This window comes from Notolepis coatsorum, assembly GCF_963971535.1.
Source record: "Notolepis coatsorum genome assembly, chromosome: 14".
Lineage (NCBI taxonomy): Eukaryota > Metazoa > Chordata > Actinopteri > Aulopiformes > Paralepididae > Notolepis > Notolepis coatsorum.
The window spans coordinates 113,274,789-113,285,128 of record NC_140178.1 but is presented as its reverse complement, the minus strand read 5'-3'; the positions used below and the strand labels follow the sequence as shown (position 1 = coordinate 113,285,128).

Sequence of the window (10,340 nt, the reverse complement as noted above, 5' to 3'; positions counted from 1 at the left end):
AACAGCGGATCAGTACCCAACATACACTCTGAGGTTAGTACCCATCATGCACTCTGAGGTCAGTACCCATCATGCACTCTGAGGTCCGTACCCATCATGCACTCTGAGGTCAGTACCCAACATACACTCTGAGGTCAGTACCCATCATGCACTCTGAGGTCAGTACCCATCATGCACTCTGAGGTCAGTACCCATCATGCACTCTGAGGTCAGTACCCATCATGCACTCTGAGGTCAGTACCCATCATGCACTCTGAGGTCAGTACCCATCATGCACTCTGAGGTCAGTACCCATCATGCACTCTGAGGTTAGTACCCATCATGCACTTTGAGGTCAGTACCCATCAAGCACTCTGAGGTCAGTACCCAACATACACTCTGAGGTCAGTACCCATCATGCACTCTTGATTGATTGATTGATTGATTGATTGATTGATTGAAACCTTTATTAACAGATTGCAGAATGGGTACAATACAGTACAGCTCAATACACACAATTGTTAAGGGGATGCAGACCAGAGAAAGACTTTCGTCTTGTTTACATCAGGGTCCCCATTTTCAATTCATCAGGACATTTATGACATACATGACATACAGATAGTCAGTACTGCTACATCTATACATTTATGACATACCAGATTTGCAAATACAGTACTGTTTGTGATACAGAAGGAGTCAAGAAAGGGAGTATATACATTTGACGTAGAAACTGTACATTGGAGGAGGTTGGGTGGGGGGGTTGGGTACATTGGGATATTGACAACCATACTGGGTAATTTACATTGGAGGTGGGGGGGGGGGGGGGCACACTGTATAAACAAGTAAAACTGTACATTGAGGGGGGGGGGGGAGAGACACTGTACAAACAAACAAAATTGTACATTGGACTATTGACAAAACCATACTAGGTAAATGACTGTACATTGGAGGGGGTTGGGTTAGGATATTTACAGGGCCAGTGTTGAATTGCAGTCTCCCGTAGGTGTCCCTTGAGAGAGGTTTTGAAAGTGGGTAGTGATCCACATTCCTTTTAAGCTTTGGGTAGGGCGTTCCACATTGATGTGGCATAATTGCGAAACGTGTTTAGTCCCTTATTTGAGCCGAATCTGGGTTTAACATGATTTGTGGAGCTCCCTCTGGTGTTGTGATCGTGGTATTCACTGACCTTTGGGAAGTATTTTGACATGTACATGGGTACCTTGGTCGTGTAGTGTATCTTGTAGACCAGGCCCATTGCTAGTTGCTGTACTCTGTCGTCTACTCTAAGCCATCCTAGGTTGTCAAAGTGGGCAGGGGTGAGGTGGGTTCTAGGAGTAAGGTCAAGCAGTAGTCTGACCAGTTTGTTTTGAGATGTTTGTAATTTTGTTTTTAGCGCCTTTGAGGTGCTTTGGTACCATGAGGTGCAAGCATAGTCGTAGTACCCCTGAATGAGTGCTCCTGCCAGAGTCTTCAGGGTTTTCTTGTTTACCAGAGAGGAGATCCGGTACAAGAATCGAGTTCGTTGGTTGACTTTTTATTACATTGGATGCCATTTTGTCACAGGAGAGATTAGCCTCTAGGATGGAACCCAGGTAGGTAATTTCATCTTTCCTTGTGACAATATTGTCACCCACTGTAACTGAGAAGCCGTCTGTCTTGCTGAGTTTGTTATTTGAACCGAAGAGAATGGACTCTGTTTTGCCCATGTGTAATGATAGTTTGTTATCAGCGAGCCATATGCAGATTCTGCCTAGTTCCGAGCTGAGGGTTTTTTCAACCTGTAACTTGTTCTTGTCAGAGACCAGCAGGGCTGAGTCGTCCGCAAACAGGAACAAGTTGCAGTCACAAGCTGACGACATGTCATTTGCATAAATTAGGAACAGTAGCGGTCCTAGTATGCTTCCTTGTGGAACACCACAGCTCACTGTGAGGGGGGGGGGATAGGGTACCGTTTACCTCCACCATCTGTTCCCTCCCCTCAAGGTAGGATTGCATCCAGCTCACTGATAGACTATCAAAACCAATTGCTTTTAGCTTGTCAATCAGAATGGAGTGATTGACCGTGTCAAAGGCCTTTTGTAGGTCCAGCATGACCATGCCGCAGTATTTGCCTGCGTCCACCTCTTGTTTGATGTGGTCATTCAAATAGAGAAGGCATGTGTCAGTGGAGTGGGATGTTCTGAAGCCAGATTGGAATTCGTAGATTAGATTTTTTTCCGCTAGGTACTTTTCGACCTGTTCGTCCTCTGAGGTCAGTACCCATCATGCACTCTGAGGTCAGTACCCAACATGCGGGGTGGGGTAACTGTACATTGGATTATCCACGAAACCTTACTAGGTCCAAGAAGAGGGTCTCATGTATTACTGGGTTAGGACATTTACTGTACATTGGAGGGGGTTGGGTTAGGATATTTACAGGGGCCAGTTTCGAATTGCAGTCTCCCGTAGGTGCTCCTTGAGAGTGGTTTTAAAAGTGGGTAGTGATTCACATTCCTTTACAGCTGTGGGTAGGGCGTTCCACATTGATGTGGCATAATTACGAAACGTGTTTAGTCCCTTGTTTTAGCCGAATCTGGGTTTAACATGATTTGTGGAGCTCCCTCTGGTGTTGTGGTCGTGGTATTCACTGACCTTTGGGAAGTATTTTGACATGTACATGGGTACCTTAGTCGTGTAGTGTATCTTGTAGATCAGGCCCATTGCAAGTTGCTGTACTCTGTCGTCTACTCTAAGCCATCCTAGTTTGTCAAAGTGGGCAGGGGTGAGGTGGGTTCTAGGAGTAAGGTCAAGCAGTAGTCTGACCAGTTTGTTTTGTGATGTTTGTAATTTAGTTTTTAGCGCCTTTGAGGTGCTTTGGTACCATGAGGTGCAAGCATAGTCGTAGTACCCGTAGTTCCATCCTAGAGGCTAATCTTTCCTGTGACAAAATGGCATCCAATGTAATAAAAAAAAGTCAACCAACGAACTCAATTCTTGTACCGGATCTCCTCTCTGGTAAACAAGAATACCCTGAAGACTCTGGCAGGAGCACTCATTCAAGGGTACTACGACTCATGGTACCAAAGCACCTCAAAGGCACCTCAAAGGCGCTAAAAACAAGATTACAAACATCACAGTATCAGTACTAAATACCTATATGTCCCTATGCCATAAATGTCATGTATGTTGTGTATGTCATAAATGTCTATATGAATTGAAAATGGGGGACCCTGATGTAAACAAGACAAACGTCTTTCTCAGGTCTGCATCCCCTTAACAATTGTGTGTATTGGGGGCGGCTACGTGGCGTAGTGGGCAAGGCGCTCGCCACGAATGCGGAGACGCTGGGCTCGCCTGTTCGAGCCCAGCGCTCCACATTGCTTTCAGTTTAGCTGGTCGTTCATACTAATACACATTGGCCGTATTAGGGGGTGGGAAACTGATGGGTGGGGATCGGGCGTTGTGGACAGCGACTCCTACAGGTCGGTTGGTGCGCCTGCGCAGTAGAAACAGGAAGTGTCGGGGGCAGCGTGAGCCTCCCACGCGTTACTCCTCGACACTGAGAGATCGAGCTGCGCAGGTGAAAAGATGCGACTGCCGTTACCTCAAGTACCGGAGGGGACTTGTGCTATGTATGACTTAGTCCACATTGCAGCCGGCTTGTGGGAGGCAAGAAACAGCGTTCGTGACAGGGGAGGGTTGAATTGGACGATACGAAATTGGGATGGGAGAAAATATAGAAAATGGGAGAAAAAGTGGATAAAAAAAAAACAATTGTGTGTATTGAGCCGTACTGTATTGTACCGATTCTGTAATCTGTTAAATAAAGTTTTCATTCATTCATTCACAAAACAAACTGGTCAGACTACTGCTTGACCTTACCCCCAGAACCCACCTCACCCCTGCCCACTTTGACAACCTAGGATGGCTTAGAGTAGACGACAGAGTACAGCAACTTGCAATGGGCCTGGTCTACAAGATACACTATACTATATTTTTCTATCTGTCGCCATGGTACAGTGGTACCATTCCCGTTTCGCAAACACTAACACTGGTTCGAATCTCGTTTTTCCCCTTTTATATATAATTCATTTATAAAATGAAATGGTGTTCTTCCAACGTGTTTTGGCTAAATACATTATTGTACATGTACTGTATGTCATTTTAATAATCTATTCCACCCATGCTGTCCATCTGCGGACCACAAATTACATCACAAATCAGACAAAAGTATCGTTTTATTTTTCAAACGTATACAAATTATACATCATAACCATGTCACAACAGCAGTTATAATGTGTATATTATCATCAATACGTTAGTTTACCAATAGGTTAAAGTGTTATTAGATAGATAGTTATTCCTTTTTCCAGATATTCTCTCCGGAAAAAACGAGATTCGAACCAGCTTTTTGCAAAGTGTTAGTGTTTGCGAAACGGGAATGGTACCATTGTACCATGGTGACAGATAAAAAAAAAAAGCTTTTGTCTTGTTTACATCAGGGTGTAATGAAAATATAATAATAATAATGACTTGGATTTATATAGCGCTCTTCATGAGACCCAGAGCGCTTCACAGAGTCCATTATTCGTTCATACACAGTCATCCCGGTGGTGGTAAGCTACAATTGCAGCCAGAGCTGCCCTGAGGCAGACTCACGGAAGCGTGGCGAATAATCAACATTGACTGCTAATTCGACAGGTCTTAACGGTTTAATTATTTTATTCAGCAACATTGCGTACACAAACTTATTGTTACCAAGAAGCATTACACTAACGCTTTCTTCTGATGAAATTAATGGACAAGAGAGCCGTACGTCGGCCGTCTAATGAAGTTAGATTTGACACGTTTTAATATATACACTTTGACTGCTGAATTAACACGTTTAACTTATTCATTCTTTAATTCAGCAACATTCATTCATGCAGTCTGTAGACATAGGACGTTGTAGCATCCTATGAATGAAGTCACCGGCTGTAATCGAACTGAATGTAACTCGAGCTTTGTCCAGCGCAGAGCTCCTCCAATGAATGAACAAAAAGCAGGCGCGTTGGGCCGTTGTCACCAGCTGTATGAGAGCGCCCCCGCTGGTCATTGTTACCGTTAATACGGTGCCCAAACGGTCCCCAAACAGTGGTTCCAGGACTTTTCCCGGCTTCATCTGTATCTGCAATCCTGGAGCTAATCTAGGCTCATTTGAAGTCTGCCGAAGGCATTCAAAATATGTGTGTTCTACCTAGGGCTACCCCAGGGCTGTGTTCCGAGTCCCTTCCTCTACTCCCTGTACACACATGACCGTGTGGCACAGCGGAACAACAACACAATCATCAAATTTGCTGACGACACTAGTGGTGGGCCTGATCTCTGCAAACGACGAGAGGGCCTACCTGGAGGAGGTCAAGGTTCTAGCGGGATGGTGTCAAGAGAACAGCCTCTCCCTGAACGTCAGCAAAACAAAGGAGATGATTGTGGACTTTAGGAGGTCGGGGGTCAGGGACTACAGCCCCCTCAGCATCGACGGGGCACAGGTTGAGAGAGTGAACAGTTTTAAGTACCTCGGAGTCCACATATCCGAGGACTTGACATAGACCACACACATTGACAGTGTTGTGAAGAAGGCACGGCAACGCCTCTACTTCCTCAGGCGCCTAAGGAAGTTCCAAGTCAGTCAGAAGATCCTTAAGAACTTCTACTCATGCACAATAGAGAGCATCCTGACTGGCAATATCACCTCCTGGTTTGGGAATAGCACCGCACAAGACCGTAGCAGACTACAGAGAGTGGCCCGTTCAGCCGAACGCACAATTGGAGGGGGGCTTCCCACTCTCCAGGACATTTACAACAAGCGGTGCATGGGTAAGGCTAAGATAATTAACAAAGACTCCAGCCACCCAAACAACTGCCTCTTTGATCTGCTGCGGTCAGGCAAGCAATACCGGAGTCTCATGGCAAGCACAGAGAGACTCAGAAGAAGCTTCTATCCCCAGGCCATCAGGATGCTCAATGAACTCACTGCAGCACCCACTTTACCCACTTTAGAACACCTAAACACACTTTATATTGATTGGTAAAGAATTTGCACTACAACCCATACCTCATTACACCTTACTGTAAATTGTACCTAAATTGTACCTCATCCCATTTCTGCTTTGCACTGTATAGTATATTGTATTGTAACTCAGTTACTTCTACTCTGCATTGTACATTGTATATATGTATATACTGAACACTTTTGTCTACGTACTTGACTTCTATTTTATACTTGCTATACTTATTTTATACTTATCTATTTTTGTCTAGCACAGTCTCTGGAGCATAACAGAAAGAAGCATTTTGTATAAAAGTATTCTGTACTTCTGTATGACAACTAATAAAGAAACTAAACTAGGGATGGGTATCGTTAGGATTTTATCGATACTACTACTCTTATCGATACTGCTTAACGGTTCGGTACTTTATCGACATTGCTTTATTATTTATAACTTTATAAATAAATATGATTTCTTCAGCAACAGCAGCAGCAATGTTCTTTTATATAACTTTATAAATAAATTATAAATAAATATAATAAATAAATATAATTTCTTCAGCAACAGCAGCAACAATGTTTTAAATGTGTCTGAATTATAGACTTTTTATAATAAACAACAAATGTAAGATAAAAAAAACTATATACACTGAATGATTAGTTATTACCTAAAGCCCTTGGACTCCACTGTAGAGAAGGGGTGCAGGCCTTTGACAACAAACTGGGTCACAGCCCTGTGACACTCATTCCCCCTATCCTCTGTCATCCTTCCTAGCTTCTAGGGTGAAGGGACTTGGCTGGGACCGGTGGTGGTAGAGGGAGGAGGGGTGGGATGGGACATGGTGGCTGCAGCCTCAGCCTGACGATCTATAAAAAGTTGTCATCTTTCAAATATATTTGTAGCTAAACAATTAGCTAAGCAATTATATTTTATTTATTAGCCTATTCGTAATAATTCATTATTAGCCTAGCTAACTCCATATTATCTTGGCTTACCTGCAGTGGACGTGGATGCAGATGGAACACTGCGAGCAAAGCAGTCGAAAACGGCGCATTTCTGCAGACTAATGTTATGTTTTGACAACAGATGTTTTGACAAATTGCTTGTATTGCCACCCATACTTGCAAATGTTTTATTGCACTTGTGGCAACGTGCGTTGTCGGCATCGACTTTCGTAAAGTGTACCCAGACTTTCGTTTTGTTCTCTCCGCCATGATGAGCGCAGAGCTCAGACTGTGTGGCTTCAACACCGAGCCACGGACAGGCCCCTCCCTTAACACATTCGGGGCCATTGGGATGATACTAATTATTCTCAAGAGGACCGGGGAATGTAAACAAACGTGGGGCTGTTTGTACAGCTAAATCTATACTTTATAGTATTGGTATCTGTTTATTCTCATTGTCAATTGAGTCCATAAACCGTCCCTTCAAAATGGCTTAAAGAAAAAAAAATCATCAATAGGTTCTCATTTTATAGCGCCGTGAATATAAGCGTTATACCGGATTTGGGTCTAGTATATTTCCTGGAAGCCGAGATACAGGTAGGGTGACCAGGTGTCCCCCTTTTGGTTGTACTGTCCCACCATTTGACCAAATGTCCCGCGTCCCTCATATTGAGAGGATGTCCCTCTTTTCGAAGCCAAAAAAAAACATGCGTCTAAAAGCCCCTCCCTACAGACAGTAAACGTAGCAACCCGCCTCTTGTCCACACACATTGCTCTGATTGGTTATAGTACTTTAGCGCGCTGCTTGCCTGCTTGTGACGTGACTGAGTCGTGACGCTACCTCATATCGCAGATCTGATTGGTTATAGTAATTTAGCGCACTGCTCTGCTCGTGAGAGTTGAACTTGTGACGCTACCTCATATCGCAAATCTGATTGGTAAAAAAAAAACACAACAACATTACAAGCGAACTAGTTCAAGATGGAAAGCAGTAAAAAGAAACGGACCTGCAGTTACAACCAAGACTGGCAAACGACACATGACTGGGTGAGGCAGATGGCAGGCAATCCGCAGCAGGCTTTCTCTGTTTTGTGTCATAGTTCGTTTTCAATTGCGCATGGAGGAGAATACGACTTGAAGCGCCACAGTGGACGTGAGTCTCACTTGAAAGTGGTTCACCAAAAAGAAACATCCAGATCTATGGATACGTTTATTTTTAAACCAAACAATGATAGCCAGACGGACAAGGTCACTGCAGCGGAGATAACAAGTGTCTATCATACAGTACAACACTCCCATTCATACAGGTCAGCCGACTGTGGTATGAAACTAGCTCCTGTCATTTTGCCAGACTCAGTTATTCTAATAAAGAAATTTACATTATCTATCTGTCCCACTTTGTCCCACTTTGTCCCACCAAAATCTTACTGTTGTCCCACTTTGTCCCACCAAAATCTTACTGTTGTCCCACTTTTGGACTTTTTGCATCTGGTCACCCTAGATACAGGGCTAATAGCTAATAACGTTAAATCCAATGGCATTTCGGTTATAGATACGCTCCAGTTAAAACTCAAACTGCATATGATTGGTACGATCCTTACGCATGTATGCATGAAAGGGGGGGGGGGGGGGGGGCGGGGGACGTCGTTTCTGATGATCGATTACCAATAACCGCGTTAGCCTCATTAGCCACATAGGCCGAACGCCTGGTTGGCTATCAAAACAAGGCCCGATCGGGATGTACTTTACGTGAAAAAGATCTTACCGTGGTGCGGTGAGATTGCCCCGAGCATTTCCCCGTTATCGATCGCCATCTGGTAGATCGATATGTCCATTGGCTGATGATAAATCCCCTTATTGCATCCCAAATCTGCGATGCAAAACGTAATCCAAGCTACTATGCTACACATCCAGAATCCTGCTACTGGAAACTCAAAAAAAAAGTTAAAAAAAGAGTCCACCGTTCGGCCACAGGGAACACTGCATTATCACGATAGCGCCCCTAAGAGGATCTGGCCGGTATTGCACTTTTTCGAATTCATAGAGTAGGGTAGATCTGCAGTGCCGCTCGGCGACCTTGAATAGGTTATTAAAATGGAATAAAAGCAATAACAACTTGCCACGGATTTATCCGTGCCTCTGTCCACAACAGGTGGAATCGAAACACGGAGATCTCCGTGCTTGGGCACCATTGTGTTAAGTACCCGTATGTGTGAGTATGTGAGTGGCTCGCTGAGTCGCTGCGGCTCGCTTCTTGTGCAGACCGAGAGAGGAGAGGAGACCCAACTTTGAGAATAGATTAACGGCGTCAATTGTATTATCGCGCGATAATAGTCCGGTGTTAACTTAGCCCGGTAACTGCGTTAACGACCCAGCTCTAATTACAAGTAAAGTTTATTATTATTATTATTATTATACAAATAATAATAAGTGTATTATTATTATACAAATAAAGTTTATTATTATTATTATTCAAATAAAGCTTATTATTATTATTATTATTATTATTATTATTATTATTATTATTATTATTATTATTATACAAATACAGTTTATTATTATACAAATACAATTTTATTATTATTATTATTCAAATAAAGCTTATTATTATTATTATTATTATTATTATTATTATTATACAAATACAGTTTTATCATTGTTATATTATGCTCCTGTCTTCTTCATCTGTGTTCTCCTGTGCTCCTCTCCTCCAGCAGCTGCGGTCTCTCCATCAGATGCTGAACGCAGACGGGATGGCCAGTCCTCTCTCCCTCTACACCTCCCCCTCCCTCCCCAACATCTCCCTGGGGCTGCCGGCCAACTCCCACATCACGGTCAGTCCTCTCTCTCTCTCTACACCAGACCTGGGCATTGTACGGCCCGCGGGCCAAATACGGCCCGCGGGATGATTCTGAAAAACTGTCAAAAGTGTGGTTATTTGAAGTTTGGATTTTTTTCCCACAACTGAGGTAGGTAGATTAGATTTTTAGAGACTAAAGTACAGAAAAAAGGTACCGTTGGGTACCGGTATCGATTCACAGGTACCGGTACCGTATCGGTTCAAATGTGAACGGTACCCATCCGCCCCTACTGAGCACACAACTGCAGGGCAAGGGCATTTTTGCTCATGAAATGCATAGCCATGTGAAAGCCTTCATGACAAAGTTGCAATTAATTTCAAGGCAACTAGGCAGCAACAATCTCGAACACATGAAAACCCTGAAAGAAGTCAAACCATCAGATGATCACCGGCACAGGTACTCATCCATGTTAGGAGAGGAGAACTGCATGATGAATTTTCAAGGCGTTTTCAAGATTTTAAAAAGGTTGAGGATGAAATGCAGCTGGTTTCTGCTCCCTTTACCTGCAGTGTTGATAGTGCACCCACTGATGTTCAGCTTGACCTCAT

The 10,340-nt window shown here is 43.6% G+C and overlaps 1 protein-coding gene across 1 annotated transcript in view; it reads left to right on the top strand.

Annotated features, from left to right (window-relative positions):
• Positions 1-10,340, top strand: part of hdac5 (histone deacetylase 5) — a 212,726-nt gene that overhangs the window by 132,835 nt on the left and 69,551 nt on the right. The window contains exons 10-11 of the mRNA XM_084329296.1: positions 6-33; positions 9,646-9,765. Coding sequence (XP_084185422.1) covers positions 6-33; positions 9,646-9,765 — 148 coding nt within the window. The remainder of the gene's footprint in view (positions 1-5; positions 34-9,645; positions 9,766-10,340) is intronic.